Below are 18302 nucleotides of genomic sequence, written 5' to 3' on the forward strand. Positions count from 1 at the left end.
CTTTGGTCAGCTATTACTCCCTAACCATGAATTATAAAGTAAAGTGATTTCATTTCCTCAAATACCCGCCAAGTGCCCTATCGTTTGAATGTAAAGTTTGAACATTCTGATAAAGAGATTGAATTTTAGACCGGAGCACTGAATCGGTCTATAATGCTATATAAGTATGGGGTGGGGGGCGTAACTTTGGTCAGCTATTACTCCCTAACCATGAATGAGAAAGTAAAGTGATTTCATTTCCTCAAATACCCGCCAAGTGCCCTATCGTTTGAATGTAAAGTTTGAACATTCTGATAAAGAGATTGAATTTTAGACCGGAGCACTGAATCGGTCTATAATGCTTTATAAGTATGGGGTGGGGGGCGTAACTTTGGTCAGCTATTACTTCCTAACCATGAATGAGTGATTTCATTTCCTCAAATACCCGCCAAGTGCCCTATCGTTTGTATGTAAAGTTTGAACATTCTGATAAAGAGATTGAATTTTAGACCGGAGCACTGAATTGGTCTATAATGCTTTATGGTTGCAGACCACAGTATTTCTCCTATAGGGATTTATATAGTTAAGGATCCCAAGATGAGAAGCTTCGACGCTTGAAAATTTAAAGAAAGGTGCACAATTAGGGTGCAAGATTTTTATATGTTTGATTTCAAGGTTCAATCTACAAAATATCTGCAAAATGAGGTTAAATTTGCCGGCTCGTCCTCTTTTGAAAGCCACTTTGATATGACCCCCGGCGGAGGTCAACGTACTGCAGGCGACTTACAGTAGTCGGGCGGTAACAATATCCAGGCGCGAATCCAACCCGACCGAACAAACATCGTAATCAAACTCGTACTGTCTCAGAACTGACGTATTCCTCTGCCATTCACCACAGTTTCAGCCTCGCTAACATGCACCAAAAAAATACGGCCTTTTCAAGCAATGTGACGCACTACTTCGTACCCGAACTACTATTGTCCACCGGGGTCGCCCATTAATACTGTGTTCTGCGACCTTAAACGACCTTGACCTTGGTTTTCCTTTGTTCATGCAATGTAACAGGTTTAGTTGAAGAAGTGCACCAAAGCTTATTGCAAACATCCGATCGGTTGCCGAGATATCGATAGCTTTGCACTTCAGGGCCTGGCATAGGGGTAGACCCAGGGCAAGGCCTATTTGAGGGGCCATTTAGTGTTCTCAATATCTGGACAAATTTACTATTCTGGTGGGGTTTTTTTTCGTGGAAGGGATCATTAGTGTATATTCTTAAGTTCTGAGTGACTTTAGGTTAGGTTCATGGTTAGTTACGACGCAGGGGGGGGGGGGCCGGGGGGGGGGGAGAGAAGCGATGTCCGGGTCCACACCAAGTCCTATAGTTAAGGATAGGGGCGGTCTTAGAGGCCGTTGCCATGTCAACGGCCGGTCTGGCGGCAACGAAAACGACCGATTTCAAGTGAGTCGACGTCAATTACTGATACGCCAGTAAAATTTGACCGAATGCAACGTTTATGGCCAATCCCCGCTGGGGGTTAAGGTTGCAGACCACAGTATTTCTCCTATAGGGATTTATATAGTTAAGGATCCCAAGGTGAGAAGCTTCGACGCTTGAAAATTTATAGAAAGGTGCACAATTAGGGTGCAAGATTTTTATATGTTTGATTTCAAGGTTCAATCTACAAAATATCTGCAAAATGAGGTTAAATTTGCCGGCTCGTTCTCTTTTAAAAGCCACTTTGATATGACCCCCAGCGGAGGTCAACGTACTGCAGGCGACTTACAGTAGTCGGGCGGTAACAATATCCAGGCGCGAATCCAACCCGACCGAACAAACATCGTAATCAAACTCGTACTGTCTCAAAACTGACGTATTCCTCTGCCATTCACCACAGTTTCAGCCTCGCTAATATGCACCAAAAAAATACGGCCTTTTCAAGCAATGTGACGCACTACTTCGTACCCGAACTACTATTGTCCACCGGGGTCGCCCATTAATACTGTGTTCTGCGACCTTAAAAGTATGGGGTGGGGGGCGTAACTTTGGTCAGCTATTACTCCCTAACCATGAATGAGAAAGTAAAGTGATTTCATTTCCTCAAATACCCGCCAAGTGCCCTATCGTTTGAATGTAAAGTTTGAACATTCTGATAAAGAGATTGAATCTTAGACCGGAGCACTGAATTGGTCTATAATGCTTTATAAGTATGGGGTGGGGGTCGTAACTTTGGTCAGCTATTACTTCCTAACCATGAATGAGAAAGTAAAGTGATTTCATTTCCTCAAATACCCGCCAAGTGCCCTATCGTTTGAATGTAAAGTTTGAACATTCTGATAAAGAGATTGAATTTTAGACCGGAGCACTGAATTGGTCTATTATGCTTTATAAGTATGGGGCGGGGGGCGTAACTTTGGTCAGCTATTACTTCCTAACCATGAATGAGAAAGTAAAGTGATTTCATTTCCTCAAATACCCGCCAAGTGCCCTATCGTTTGAATGTAAAGTTTGAACATTCTGATAAAGAGATTGAATTTTAGACCGGAGCACTGAATTGGTCTATAATGCTTTATAAGTATGGGGTGGGGGGGCGTAACTTTGGTCAGCTATTACTCCCTAACCATGATTGAGAAAGTAAAGTGATTTCATTTCCTCAAATACCCACCAAGTGCCCTATCGTTTGAATATAAAGTTTGAACATTCTGATAAAGAGATTGAATTTTAGACCGGAGCACTGAATTGATCTATAATGCTTTATAAGTATGGGGCGGGGGGCGTAACTTGAGAAAGTAAAGTGATTTCATTTCCTCAAATACCCGCCAAGTGCCCTATCGTTTGAATGTAAAGTTTGAAGATTCTGATAAAGAGATTGAATTTTAGACCGGAGCACTGAATTGGTCTATAATGCTTTATAAGTATGGGGTGGGGGTCGTAACTTTGGTCAGCTATTACTTCCTAACCATGAATGAGAAAGTAAAGTGATTTCATTTCCTCAAATACCCGCCAAGTGCCCTATCGTTTGAATGTAAAGTTTGAACATTCTGATAAAGAGATTGAATTTTAGACCGGAGCACTGAATTGGTCTATTATGCTTTATAAGTATGGGGCGGGGGGCGTAACTTTGGTCAGCTATTACTTCCTAACCATGAATGAGAAAGTAAAGTGATTTCATTTCCTCAAATACCCGCCAAGTGCCCTATCGTTTGAATGTAAAGTTTGAACATTCTGATAAAGAGATTGAATTTTAGACCGGAGCACTGAATTGGTCTATAATGCTTTATAAGTATGGGGTGGGGGGGCGTAACTTTGGTCAGCTATTACTCCCTAACCATGATTGAGAAAGTAAAGTGATTTCATTTCCTCAAATACCCACCAAGTGCCCTATCGTTTGAATATAAAGTTTGAACATTCTGATAAAGAGATTGAATTTTAGACCGGAGCACTGAATTGATCTATAATGCTTTATAAGTATGGGGCGGGGGGCGTAACTTGAGAAAGTAAAGTGATTTCATTTCCTCAAATACCCGCCAAGTGCCCTATCGTTTGAATGTAAAGTTTGAACATTCTGATAAAGAGATTGAATTTTAGACCGGAGCACTGAATTGGTCTATAATGCTTTATAATTATGGGGTGGGGGGCGTAACTTTGGTCAGCTATTACTTCCTAACCATGAATGAGAAAGTAAAGTGATTTCATTTCCTCAAATACCCGCCAAGTGCCCTATCGTTTGAATGTAAAGTTTGAGCATTCTGATAAAGAGATTGAATTTTAGACCGGAGCACTGAATTGGTCTATAATGCTTTATAAGTATGGGGTGGGGGGGCGTAACTTTGGTCAGCTATTACTTCCTAACCATGAATGAGAAAGTAAAGTGATTTCATTTCCTCAAATACCCGCCAAGTGCCCTATCGTTTGAATGTAAAGTTTGAACATTCTGATAAAGAGATTGAATTTTAGACCGGAGCACTGAATCGGTCTATAATGCTTTATAAGTATGGGGTGGGGGGCGTAACTTTGGTCAGCTATTACTTCCTAACCATGAATGAGAAAGTAAAGTGATTTCATTTCCTCAAATACCCGCCAAGTGCCCTATCGTTTGAATGTAAAGTTTGAACATTCTGATAAAGAGATTGAATTTTAGACCGGAGCACTGAATTGGTCTATAATGCTTTATAAGTATGGGGTGGGGGGCGTTACTTTGGTCAGCTATTACTTCCTAACCATGAATGAGAAAGTAAAGTGATTTCATTTCCTCAAATACCCGCCAAGTGCCCTATCGTTTGAATGTAAAGTTTAAACATTCTGATAAAGAGATTAAATTTTAGACCGGAGCACTGAATTGGTCTATAATGCTTTATAAGTATGGGGTGGGGGGCGTAACTTTGGTCAGCTATTACTTCCTAACCATGAATGAGAAAGTAAAGTGATTTCATTTCCTCAAATACCCGCCAAGTGCCCTATCGTTTGTATGTAAAGTTTGAACATTCTGATAAAGAGATTGGATTTTAGACCGGAGCACTGAATTGGTCTATAATGCTTTATAAGTACGGGGTGGGGGGCGTAACTTTGGTCAGCTATTACTTCCTAACCATGAATGAGAAAGTAAAGTGATTTCATTTCCTCAAATACCCGCCAAGTGCCCTATCGTTTGAATGTAAAGTTTGAACATTCTGATAAAGAGATTGAATTTTAGACCGGAGCACTGAATTGGTCTATAATGCTTTATAAGTATGGGGTGGGGGGCGTAACTTTGGTCAGCTTTAACCTGTCCTAGCCTTCTAGACTGATATCAAGTCTTATCGTATATTAACAAAGAGGGTTATTCTGTCATTTCCTCATCAATCATGCAAATAATGTCCTGATCTGCATGGTGAATATTTAAGGATTTTCACCGTCACTTAGCGTCCAAATGCCGCAAATATGAAAACCCCGTCATTTACTAGTCTCCAACCAGACCCAATGGATTGCAAAGACCGTATCCAACTGGAAGAAGGAGCTTGTAATGCAATCCAAGGTCTGGAACAAGTCGGTCTGAACAAAGGCTATTAACATCTAATTATTACCTAATCAAACTGTGCTTGTGTAAGTGAGTCTATTACTCTCTGTCCGCACGGGCGTGCGGCGCCATGCCGGGCTGTCACGGGTCGGCTGCGCACCATGTGACACCTCCAGACCGCGACTGAGAGGCCGTCCACTGGGGCAGGGCTTTACCGCGAAAATAAAACTTCCCAGGAAAAATTAACTAAATGTTGCCAGCAGAAAAGACTTCGTCTCTTTTTCAAAATCAATTTGTTACGAAGATCGCTACCAAAACTGCTTCAATCGTCACAAAATGCGATCAATATTGACCAGTTACGTCGGAACTGTAAGGGCAATTCCCGCCATGTGGTCACGTGGAATCTTGCAGTTAACCAATCAGAGCACAGATTTTCTGACGCGACCCAATCAGCGCTATGGTGAGCTGGCATATTAATGAGCTGAAACATGGCGCTTGGTTGCCAGCGAGCGTCATGACTTATGTGAAATTATAGCGAAAAATATGATTTATCTACGGTACATACGCAGAATGTGCACGGAAAAAATCAAAGGAATATATTTTGTGTCGAATGCGGCCAGATATGATGGCGAATCGCGGCAAATCACGGCGTAGAGGCTGAAATGCGAGGGCGAAATTCTTGTTTATGTTTACGTTTTTTCCTTGTTTTTTTCCCGATGACTTTCTTCGATTGAGTCTTGAATAACGTTTTCAAAGGCACCGATTCTTCGCAAGCATAACAATAGCAAAGCGAGATAAGGCCGTCATTGTCAGGAAGACGGCCCTCTGGTGGAAACGCTGCGGGCAGGCAGGCGCCGGCTTAACCCTTCTCGGGGGTACTTGTAATATCTAGTAATAGTGGCTTGAACCCGAAACTGAGTAAACATTGTCTACGAATGTTTTTGTTAGAACGGTTTTCCATCAGATGCCACAAACATCGCCGATGGGTGAAAGAAACTGCTATTGTATGAGCTTTTTACTAGGCTCAACCAAGGCGCGAACCTCCCACTGGGACGTGCGCGGGTGACTGGGCTTGTCCCAGAAATCGGTCATAAAAAGATTAGTACCCCGGACATTCGTACGGCTGTTAGCATTACAACGAGGAGGGGCAGCGACACCTTTATTGAAAAGAAATGCTCCGCCCCGTTTCAGTTATCACAGATCTTGGGTTGCAAAACGTACTTCCCCCGCCAGTTTGATACGGTCTTTATGCAACCTATAGATCCGCTTGGGTTGCAAAACGTACTTCCCCCGCCAGTTTGATACGGTCTTTATGCAACCTATAGATCTGCTTGGAGATTATCATTTACCACCATGGCATTATAGTATATTCATATCGATTATGCAGATTAGGTCATCATATCTATCGATGTTCCTTTCTTTCTCAATTACATGTATCACATATCTGAATAGTCTTTTCATGAAACGCAGAGGTGGTAAATTCCCATTGTGAATTTTTTTCAAAAGTAGAAGATCTGTAGTACATAATTTGCTGTGATGGCCATCCTGCCATTGCTTCGGTCCCATTTCCAATCCGGGCCGGCCAGGCTGTTTGTGAAAACGAAAAATAAAAGATGCATATCAAGAAAAACACAATATTTCTTTTAAGTTTTGTGTCTTTTCTTGTCTTTTATATCATATCTTTTTCTTCCCACAAGCTGCCCGGCCGGGCCCCGGATTGGAAATGGGACCGAAGCATAAGGTAGCTTTATAGGGGAGACTAAACAGTTAAAGTAAAAACCAAGCTTTAAACCATTGAAGTCGAAAATCCTTTTTTTGGTGGGATTTTTTGTGAAATCTGGGCAGTATTACTATGGTAGTGGCTGTGGTAGGATAGACTCTGTATTTGCTGAATTTGTTGAAATAAATGGTCTTTCTCCACCTTGTGGGTTTTGGCACCCCCCTAATATAGTGGATGGTCTTCAACTGGGTGTCTGAAGCCTGGAGGACCCATCCAAGAGCTCTGATTAGGGGGGGGGGGGTATCTGGAGAATAGCCGTATAGAATTTGTCAGGAATTAATCTGATGACAGTTGATATAACTGGTTAGTATTTGAGGGTAAGTTTTAGTAGTTTGATGTTTTGATTCCTGAGATAATGACACCTTCTTTTTCTTCCCCATAGGCCTACATGCTTTAGTGGCATTTATTGTAACTGTTTAGTCTCCCCTATACCTGCAACGTTTAATCAACCATGAGAGGCCAAAGTGCGGCCCGTTTGTTTGCTGTTCGTGACGTCACGAGAAGGATCAACACGCCGTGACGTCATGGAGAACTCGTGACGACCGGACCTCGCGCTACCACAGGTCACCTGTTCGCCACATACCGCCATTTGTAGCTGAAAGCACCTGTTGTTTTTTTACAGACACCTGCAGGGACTCTGAATTGAACATGTGGGGCCACGGTCACGGTCATGGTCACGGGCATGGGCACGGCGCAGCCAGGGAGGCCAACAGGGCTCACAGGGTGAGAATCTAACCAGCTGTTTCACCTTTAAACCTACCACTTGTTTTCCTCGTGTTTTCCTCATAACTAGTAGACCCTGATACAGTCTTATTTGGTATGATATGATCAATGTCTTGGGTTATGTATTGTGTCGGAGTCGCTGGCCTACTTTGGTTGACTCATAAGTTGTTTACGTCGTTTTTTGTATGATATGATCAGTGTCTTGGGTTCGGTACTGTAGCGGAATCGGTAGCCAAGTTTGGTTGACTCGTAAGTTTTTTACGTCGTTTTTGGAGAGACAAGGACGACGTGGCACTGCACTCAAGTTTTGTATAACTTATTTCAACAGTGCCACGTACAGAGAACAGTATACACATTTCTACACCTGGGTGGAGTGAGGAAAGTCGTGTAAAATGCCTTTTTCCCAAGGGCACAACATCTGTGGCGTCAGGGGATTAGAACTCGGGACCGCTGGGTTCTGGGCTGAAGACCCTACTGTTACGCCACACGACGCCACAGACTCATAGGTTATGTTGGGGGGAAAGTACGAAACACAATTCTTCTGGCTAGCTACTGTTGCTGACCATGCAGAACACAATAGAGTATCAGATGTTTCAGACAAAACAACTAGTCCCTATATAGCTACCAGACTAACTACGCCGGCTATAGGGAGAATATTTGCCGGGGGACTTTGGCCATGGAGGGTTACATTGGACCCTCTCTCCGTAGCCGACTCCCTTCATATAATTCATTCTATTTGGCCAATTTCTACTATTTTCTCAGCGACCCGCGGAGGCTGGTAGAGCCTACAAAACAACCCAAGCAAGCAGCAAAAATGTGTAGAGCGACAGCACAAAAATGATAGTAGAAATGTTAATGTTGACGTGATCATTATAACTAACGTTATTGCGACATTGTACCGTCTGAATGAATGAAGGCATAGAATTGTGTTGACTTGAACAATCTAACACACAGTCAAGAGAACGACAGAGATCGGTCTACTAGAATAACATCGACTAGGACAAGACAAAGTTCAGTCTACTAAAAAGAGAACAACATCTTTACTATACTCGGTATGCCTCGGCAGTCGACTACAATACATACTGCTCGGCAGTATCAGTGTTAAAACAATGGACTGGTGTCATAATAATCATTAATAACTTTATTGCAGAACAATTGCATAAGGTACAAAGTATGGCATCTAGCTTCTGGTATTAACAGTTCTAAAAGGCTAATCTACCTAATACAAGAGTGTATAGTATGGGATCATGAGCTTTTACAATCATTGGAAGAATTTCTAACGTCTAGACATTCTTTGATATATTTTCCTATGTATACCATGCGGGGGTTGTTGCACGTCATATGTGTTCACTGCGATGTTTACACAATACTGTAGTGTATCCGGTAGGGGAACACATGCCATTGCGGCAGAGTTCCTTAATCTGGCCCGGTCTCAGGTTTTCTCGAATCTAAGGAACTGTAGCTGCTGAAATATAACAATGAACTGGTTCCTATAAGTATATCGCTTAATTCCATTTTGTAAACTACAATATACTTATGAAACTGCAGCTGATAATATTGAACAAACCTCATTGATCTTGGATATATGGATAGTTTAGAATACAATGAATGTTACTGAATATTGACCTGTGCGCGGTCTAAAGTACATGTGCACCCCCCCCCCCCCTCCCCATCATTCTTCCAAAGGGGAGGGGCCAGATTTTTAGACCAGGTGCGCCAGAGTCAACACACCTGCGTTATTTACGTCTTGGCAAAATACACGGATAACATGCCAGACGTCGCAAACTGTAACTTCTTTAGCGGACTTACTCCTCTGGCATGTTATCCGTCTGTTTGGCCAATTTAGTACTATTTTTCTAGCGACCTGTGAAGCCTTGTAGAGGCTAGATTCTAGCCGGCTGCTACGATTTTCCCTCGTAGAGATCTGTCGGCGATTTTGCCCCCGTCGAGATCTGCTTGGAGAGTGGAGCATGTAATATTAATGTGTGAACTGGACAGAACTATGTTATGTTTTGCCAAGGAATTCGAACTTACAAAAACTTCCGGAGGTCTGAGATTTCTACGGACTGGCTGTAGATTCCGGCCGTCTGCTTGGAGATTACAAGAGTGCACAAAGCACGTAATGTGAGAACTGGACATAGCTATGCTATATTTTGTCAAGGAACTTACAAAAACTCTAAACATTTCCCGTAGGTATGAGATTTCTAGATTTTGTTATATTTTTTTACAGGAAGAGATGAAGGCAGAACGCCAGGAGCACAGAATGCACAACAAGGCTGCGCACGCGGCCGCGCACGGCAACTTTGTCAAGGCGGCCATGTTTGAGGTAAAGAAATAAACGTTGATAAATAAATGGGCAACAAAAGTACAAAACAAATTCGGGATATCTATATCGGCAAATGTTACAATATATGTTACACATGACTTGCAGACAGTAGACTGATTTTCAAAAGCCAACAACTATAGAAAGTCAACAATAACGCTTTTCAGCACAATCCTATCATCTTGTAGACACATGTATCAACATCAACACTGGACTATCTAAAGCCCCTGTCACACGTGTGCGTATATACAAGTCCGCATGAGTTGCGCATTAACATGTTTGTGGTTTAGGTTAAGTTTGCAGCCGGAAAAGTCATTTCTTTGGTTCGATAACTAGGCTGCACAACGTTTGGTAAAAGTGAAAAACTACTTCTCCCCTTCAAACTTTACATAAACCAAAGAAATGTTGATGCGCAACTCATACGCACTTCAATATGCGCACAAGTTTGACAGGGCCCTAAGACATATTCACTTTATTTGCCTATCAATTCATAGTTCGTGGTTATTAAAAAACGTGCTGATCGAACAATCTTGCTTCAGAGTCACTGTAGAAAAGTAGTGGATGCTACTTGACACGTCTGACCGTTTCCAAAATCAGATCCAGCTAGGTGCAGAGTAACTGTTATTTGGCGTATCTTATTACCTGGATGTCTAACCTTCATCGGCGGCTGTAAGCATTGTTATAATCATATTCAAAGCTTTATATTTTTTTGATCTACTCGAATAGATGATTATGTTTGCAAACTACATAGCTTTACATACTCCAACCGTATAGAAAATGAAGTTCATTTTGTATTAGAGTGTACGTTATACAGGGACATACGTAATTCTTTTATTGGTGCCCTGAATTTAGATACACGATTTAAGCAGTTAGTAAAAGATGAACTATTTGTATATAAAATAACATCCTCTGACAACATTATACAACAAAAACTCTGTGAATTCGTACACACTTGTTTTATGAAGAGGGAAGAGACCTGTAAACAATAGATTCAATAGCATTATATGTTTGATTATTGTGTAATTGATAGATATAGCATAGCATATATTTAGTTGTTTTGTTTATCTCACTGTTTAAGAACACCTCATGTAACGATTCACTACACTGAATACGTTTCATGTGATATTAAAACTACTGCATTTAGCCCATGTGGGCATGAACGTGCAAATAAAGATCATTGTCATTATATATCTCTACACTTAACTCTCCACGCGACTTTCATTAGCCTCCGTTGCAGGCTCTGAACCGGCTTTTGGGGGGGCTAAATAATACACTTTTTGCAGCCAACCCGTAACTATCAGCCAACCCTGTAACTATCAGCCGGCAAAATGGTTACGGGGGTGGCTGATGGTTTCGGGCTGGCTGCAAAAGATGTATCATTTAGCCCCCATTAAGGCCGGTTCAGAGCCTGCTATGGAGGCTAGACTTTCATAACGTTTCAAGGATGTATCATCTATGTATCAGCATCACTTGTTCTAAAACTTCGCTTGCTCTGTCCCTCTCCGTTGCAGGTGGCGGCTGCCGGAGCGCATAACCGTGCGGAGAACGCGCACCACCGCGAGGTGCACGCTGCGCACGCGGCGATGCACCACGGGCCGCACGGCCACCACCACCACCATGGGCCCGCCGCCTGCCCGCCCCCTCGAGCTCCAGCTGTGCACGTCCACGTGAGTTGGTCTCTACCAGCCTCTACTGCGGCCTCCACTAGCCTCCGTTGCAGGCTTTCCCACAGCAATTTTTCAACTTTATATATCGGGGCCAGGTTCTTTGGCTAGGGGCCGTCAATCTGCTTGAGGCCCCGTATCTGCTTGGGATCCTGTAACCGCTGTGGTCCTGTAACCGCTGCCAAGCAGATACGGGGCTTCAAGCAGATACGGCCCCCAGCCAAAGAACCTGGCCCAGATAAGTTGAAAAATCGCCGTGGGAAAGTCTGCAACGGAGGTTAGGCCTCCACCAGGCCTTCCTACTAGGGGTACGGATCGTAGAATTCGGCGAAAAAAGGATAATTGGCCAGGACAGTCAGTCCACTTAATGAAAACATATGGTGGCCAAACTCCCCCTGGCAAATATTCTCCCCATAGACAGCGTAGTTAGTCTGAGACTTACCATACTCAATGGTCGTGGATTGATGGAAAAATAGTAAAAACTGGCCAGATTATTATTGATATAGTTACCATTTTGCAACCAATGGACAAATCTGTACTCCAATGACCACGAAACCCTCTAATGAAATATTCCCCCTATTCCGGCCGATTTCTACACGTCTTCTATAAAGTCTATTTTATTAGTTTGTCTGACTGTTTGTTTCTGAGGCCACGCCAATATAAATGTGGTTTGCTGGTTTTTGGAATAAAATTAATAATATTGCACTGGAGTCTGAGGGGAAAGTCTAGGACAATTTTGTCAACTAAAGCATCTTTGGATCATCTAAATTATCAAAGGATTCTTCGGAAAGTTGTATCCACAAAATTGCTGTATTAGAGTCTCATTATCTCATCTGTTATGTAATGCAAGGGCTCCCTTGGAAATCAGTTACATTGTTAACTGAAGGGACCACCCTGAAGATAAATAAATAAATAAACGTCTCCAAATGACGTCATGGACAATCATTGCTTTCACTGTGTTCACAACTTAAGCCTGCTCATTTTGTTCCCAAGTGACGACAAACAATGAATTCTGAATCTATAACTAATCCCTGAAAATAAACTGATATACAGTCAAGCAATTGAAAAATGATTATTTTATGCACTCAGCACACTTATGTGAACCCGACGCCTCCCGTGAGTTACCCAACCGGTACAGCAGCGCCCCCACCGGCGTACCCAGGAACTGCACCAGGTCAGTGTCCTCGTGAAATAGTCTGATGGAAGTTGACCCACCTGGGAATCTATCCATCCCTGCTTTAATTGTCATGTGGTTCGACGTCTCAGACGTCACTTATCCGACAAATATAATCCGTGAATAGTTTAATCAGGTTGGTAAATCACTGAATAAAAGACTCTTTTTTACACAACCAAGAGATTTATTCCACCAACGTTTCGGTGACCATCTGTCACCTTCTTCAAAGCTGTACGTTTGGGACCACATAGTGATGTCATCCCCTGTGATTGTACATATGTAAAGACTTTGCGTTTGGGAATGCATCTCATTATTATGTATAAGCAGTGATACCTGTGCTGCATTGCTATGTGAAACAATCAGAATTGCCTTGAAGAAGGTGACAGATGGTCACCGAAACGTCGGTGGAATAAATCCCTTGGTTGTTTTAATAAAGAGTCTTTTTATTCATCGACAAATGTAATGATTTGTAAATTCATGCCCGAAGGCTAACTGGAAGAATACACGGGAAGGAAAGAAAGATAATCATAAGGTATGAAATACAATAATGAAATAAACATAAAGACTAGTGAAATAAAAAGTATCATCAACTTAGGCTAGCACTACTTCTAATCTAAAACAGTTCTTATTGGGTTTGATTTCTTAAAGTAAAATAAGAAGTAAAATAAAAAGTCACCCTCTTAGGCTAGCACTACTTCTAATCTAAAACAGTTCTTATTGGGTTTGATTTCTTCTCTGTATGTAGTGGAATATTAAATAATATTGGGTATACAGAACAGTGGAATTTACAAAAGTGGCAGTCAAAATAGTCAAGGTAAAACTGCGGAACATATGTCTAACCTTCATCAACACATCTTTCCTTTCGTTCCAGGATACCCACCGACTACCGGATCCGCGTACCCCCCAGCCCAAACTCAAGGATACCCCCCAGCCCAGCCCGCAGGATACCCCCCTGCCCAGCCCGCGGGATACCCCCCTGCCCAACCTGCAGGATATCCCCCTGCGTACCCCCCTGCACCGGGCTACCCCAACCCCTCCTACCCCGCGTACCCGCCAAACTAGTGAACCAAGCAGATGTCTGAAGGGGAATCGCCACATCTCTCTCGTGTTTATACTTGTTCGTGTTCGTCCTTTCAATACATGTGTGGAGGCTGAAACGTACAGTAGGGAGGCGTAACGATTTCTCTCTCACTGACGTCGAATTTTCAATCTCTAAAGTTCGAAAAATTTCCCTAAAAATGAATATGCTGTAAGTTAAAGGACATCACAGAGTCAATGCATCATTAGGAAGAGACGGCCGGCCGTTGGAGTATCTTCTTTTGTAATAAAAGGGATATTGATTAAATGACATGATGAGGTGGATTATCATTGATTGAATGGAGAGATACTAGTGACTACATGTATATGATTAGTTCATGGTTTAATTTTTTTAGACCGTGAAATGAAAACTCAAAAGCATAACGTGTTATAGCTTAGACGTACGCCTAGCTAGTCAAAGGGAATATTGGAGTGTATAATTATATCCTAGCCGGGTATTCAAAGCTATTTTAGCTCCCAAAATATTTGCGGGGAGGAGACTCGGGAGCTATAATAGGTTTGGATACCAGGCCAATTCTATACACGCCTAAGGCTAGAAAACTTGTGATAGTTATCATTTAATTTATCAGTGAAGTCTGATTCTACTTTTATCTTGGTTTTATCAAGATAAGTTGCCACATATTGTATTCGCGACAATTGCTGTGCAATAAAATTTGATTCACACTGCTTACGTGTTTTTAAGAATGTACCTTTGAATTTGAATGGTGCCAGTTGGTAGTATGAAGTTACATGTACGCAATATTAAGACATTTTACTAAGGGCGATCAGTTGAAAAAAAAATTGGAACGCCTCACGATTTTGCTTGTCATCCTTGCGCAGGGGACCATGCTAACCTTCTCTGTATCGTATCCAATCTTAGTATGTGTGTTGCTACGTTGCCGAAGCGAACACGACAATGTGTGCAGAGCACATCGTATTTACAAACCGATTAAGTGAACAGCATTGCACTTGTGGTAAAAGTAGGTATCAATTATAATTTTAACAATCTGTGCTTTGTCTCGAGTAATTACACTGACTTTTAGCGTTCTTATTCATATTTTTGGACCTGGAAACATCTTTTCAAATTCACCGGTGTCTTTGCAGCTGGCGAATTACTAAATCATTGGAAGTGCAGTAGCAGGGCTCGTGCAATAGGAAATACTACTAGTATAGTAGGAACGTCACAGCATACGCAGAATGCGTCTGAATAACGTCTATGAAACAGCGCCCTCATGCGTATATGAATTGTACAGCACCTAGTCACGAAAGTGTAGAATGAGAAGCGAATTTGATCGACAGGTAAAATATAATTCAGGTCCTTTGCAGCAATCGTTGATCCATGTTTGCATTCTTTAGCAAATATATATTAATACATTGTTTAATCGATATACATGTAGAATAATCGATCATGAGACTTTGATATTGCCATGTTCGCTGGTTACGCAGTATTTTGCTAGCTGCTACTGTATTGTGATGAGAAAAGTTTATGCTCCTTTACCAATGCGCAATAGGGAAAACAGTAACATGAAAACGCCAAAACATTGGGTGCAGGTATCTGTTCACGGGACAGGTGTAACAAAGTTCTGACCAATAACGACTCTCCAGACATTCGCGTGGGAACGCGGGCGAGCGGACCAATGAGCGCGCGTGTGACATGAGCCCACCTGTGCGCGGGGTGGGGCGCCATTTTCGCACGGAGGCCAGCAGCCGACACAGACATGGAGAAACAAATCGCGCGACAATTCCGGCAAAAGGTAGGAAAATTCCCGCATTCACGTCCCCATATCGCCGACTGCCGTGCGTAAGAGGTTTACACACTTATCTATGCCACTGGTCTACGCTCTCTTGGCCGTAATTGTACGATAAACTGGCTTTGTTTATGTATGCTCATGACGTCCGGTTGGGATAAATTTGTGGAGGGGGGGGGGGGCGATGTCCCGTTAGCGGATCGAAATATCCAGTTTGAAGGTCGGAGTTTGGGAGATTTGCACGATTTGTAACCTGTCTGCCTGGTACTATCGCTAGCTGTAGGTAGTGTGCACGCCGTGCATCCAGGGTTTGACATGTTTGAACGTTTCGTATGGTTTATTTTGGGTCCGGACGTTTTGTAAATAACGGTGCCCTATAAATTTGTCATTTGTATCGAGATAATTGGCTGAAATTCACCCGAGTCGGTCTTGCGTGAAAATTATATCATAAGGTAACAATGGGAAATTCTAAGCTCATAATTAGCACAGGAAATGTTACATAGATGTGTAAGCTCTTGTTGAAGTTTGAATCACCTGATTTTTACAACTGTTCAGGTGTTTTTTACGACTGCACAGGTGGTTGTACACCTGACCAATGGAAATGTCCACTTAAGTTTTATTGCAAGTCAACAAAATGTAGTTGTTTTACCTGCTCAGGTATGTGTACACCTGTTAAGATATGTGTAGGGAAGTTACACACCTAAACAAGTGTTTGTCTTTTGTGCTTGTAGATTGCCAGTGTCTTCTTTGTCATATACAAAATTAATGTATCTTATAATTGTACTATTATCATGTGTTAACCTTTATCTCCCTATTAAAGTATATAAACAAATGTATATCTTAATTAAGTATCCAATGGCATCTATAGAATGCTACAAATTGGAGGTAGAATGTTTGAAGGAAACACATACTTGGATTGCTATAAAGCCCTTCTATGTTTATCATAAACAGAACTTTCTTGAATCCATACATTTCTGTTTGTTCTGGCTTTGTTGTGGAGAAACGTAACACTTCAAACATCCAAGAAGCTTTGTTTAATCTGTTGCAAAGTTGCGAAGAAAGGTTTAAAACTGCTACCATAGGTCACTTTTACTAGATTAGTTTCTGGATACAAAGTCTATGCACACATCAAGTCACAGTTAAGCTTTGGTGTTGTCATTTATCTGGGAGGTGTGGTGCAGTATGAATTTGGTGTGAAGGTAAATTATTTCAGCAGCTATTTTTTGAAAGGATGCTTATCATTTTTCTCATCGATATACTTTTAAATCATAAGCTGTCTTTCTTAATGGATCATGAAATATAGGTCAAATCTGTTTACTCTTTTCCTCCTCAAAAGAGGACTCTGTTGCAAAGTGTAAATAGGATGTCTCGTCTGGTTTGAGGTGTAAACGAAGTGAAATGGGTCGGTCAGTGCCCTCTGGCCTGTTTCTCTCTTCAACAAGTTTTAACAAACACACTCCAGGTTTTCTGGGAGGGCCTAGGGGTAACAGAAACAGGATGGTCAACAAACACTGAATAGGAGAGCCATTAATAGTACTTAAAGTATTAGAAGGCAGAAGAACTTGTTTTACACTAGCAAATAACCAACACTGACAAAAGGGAGCTCAAGACTGGTGTTGTATTGAGTGTGTTTCAACAACATTAAGACTTAAATGATACATGCAACTCGCCTACTGCTGGGTGTGTAGTGGAAAGATAAGTAAATTGTTGAACTTGGTTGGATATAAGTTATGATTTTATTTTAGAAAACAAGTAGGAGGGAAGTTTGCTATCTTGCAGTTGGGTATTCCGAGACCAAAATTGACAATGGAAGCCTCAGAGTTGACCTATTGTCTGTTTCAACTATACCTCCTTGGCAGGCTTCTAGCTAGGCATGCGTCCATGCGTCGAATGGAGCATGATACTAAAATAACAAGGAAATTGGAAATTTAGGAGGGAAGTTTGCTATCTTGCAGTTGGGTATTCGGAGACCAAAAGTGAAAATGGAAGCTTCAGAGCTGACCTGCCGTATTGTCTGTTAATAGATTATACCTCCTTGGTTGTATACAACCTTCCGACATGTTGTATACACTACCTCAAAAAAAGTACCTTCTGGTTGGTAGAAGGGATAACCTGTACAGTTGCTGTCATCAAGTTAGGCAAACCCTTTTGATAAGTTTACTCAGACTGCCGTTAGTTTGATAAACTTTGGAAGTTCCATCATATCTGTTTGTAATCATTATCTATGGTAGTGCCAGGATGGCACCATGTCAGATGTGCTGCTACGTTGATTTTAAAGGTGCGATTTCAGGGGGTAAAACTGGAAATATTCTGGATAAAGTGATTTCTATATGAAATTGACATTTACTTCCCCATATTACTTATTATTAGCTCATTTTCATCATTATTACATACTTTGGGCATTTAAAAAGAGAACAGAAACAAGCCGCAAAAGGAGTATTTCATTTATTGGTACCATCCAATAATCAGCCCACAATCCAGCCATAACCGTTTTCTGTCGACAATTTTCGGTAACTTCCGGCCGCGTGACGTCACAATGCCCGAGCACATTGAGTATGACCACATGATTATTTCTCCGGAAGGGTTCGGCACTTATCGGTCAGAATTGCGCATGTTCGGAAGATTTGAAATGATGGCTGGCCACCAAGTGCTCAGATTTTCAATGAGTTCCCACCACACAACGACATCGCATCTTTGCTATGGACATGATGGTCGATATGCAATGGGATAGTGTTATTCAAACTTCCTACTGATAGAAATCATTAAAAAAATGATTTTGAAAATACGACTTTCTACGCCCTAATATTGCTTAGGTTGCCTTTAAATAAAAGTTTGAATTTGAG

General features: G+C 41.8%; 2 protein-coding genes and 1 pseudogene across 8 annotated transcripts in view; 2 read left to right on the forward strand and 1 right to left on the reverse strand.

The window, feature by feature from the left end:
- Positions 1–7258: 7258 nt before the first annotated feature.
- LOC136431277 (uncharacterized) lies at positions 7259–14400 on the forward strand. Its single transcript, XM_066422601.1, has 4 exons — positions 7259–7473; positions 9704–9799; positions 11308–11463; positions 12550–14400. Exons 1-4 carry the CDS (start codon positions 7399–7401, stop codon positions 12658–12660), a joined length of 438 nt encoding a protein of 145 aa, XP_066278698.1. The 5' UTR covers positions 7259–7398; the 3' UTR covers positions 12661–14400.
- Positions 14401–14506: 106 nt separating this feature from the next.
- Positions 14507–14623, reverse strand: LOC136431907 (U6 spliceosomal RNA; annotated as a pseudogene).
- A 730-nt stretch (positions 14624–15353) lies between these two features.
- LOC136431279 (harmonin-like) overlaps positions 15354–18302 on the forward strand; it is a 53715-nt gene continuing 50766 nt past the window's right edge. For 5 of the 7 annotated variants that reach the window (XM_066422604.1, XM_066422609.1, XM_066422606.1 and 2 more), the window contains exon 1: positions 15355–15465. In XM_066422604.1, coding sequence (XP_066278701.1) covers positions 15430–15465 — 36 coding nt within the window. In that variant the 5' untranslated portion in view covers positions 15355–15429. Of the gene's footprint in view, positions 15466–18302 lie in introns of all 7 variants that reach the window. The other 2 variants (XM_066422608.1, XM_066422605.1) reach the window with 1 other exon arrangement.

Source organism: Branchiostoma lanceolatum, chromosome 3, assembly GCF_035083965.1.
Source record: "Branchiostoma lanceolatum isolate klBraLanc5 chromosome 3, klBraLanc5.hap2, whole genome shotgun sequence".
NCBI lineage: Eukaryota > Metazoa > Chordata > Leptocardii > Amphioxiformes > Branchiostomatidae > Branchiostoma > Branchiostoma lanceolatum.

What these genes read in the sequence shown, in the direction of transcription:
- LOC136431277 (XM_066422601.1), top strand. Translation starts at nt 7,399, where the DNA reads ATGTGGGGCCACGGTCACGGTCATGGTCACGGGCATGGGCACGGCGCA. An exon ending in TCAAGGCGGCCATGTTTGAG is followed by an intron (nt 9,800 to 11,307) that starts GTAAAGAAATAA and finishes TCTCCGTTGCAG; the next exon opens with GTGGCGGCTGCCGGAGCGCA. An exon ending in CTCCAGCTGTGCACGTCCAC is followed by an intron (nt 11,464 to 12,549) that starts GTGAGTTGGTCT and finishes TTATGCACTCAG; the next exon opens with CACACTTATGTGAACCCGAC.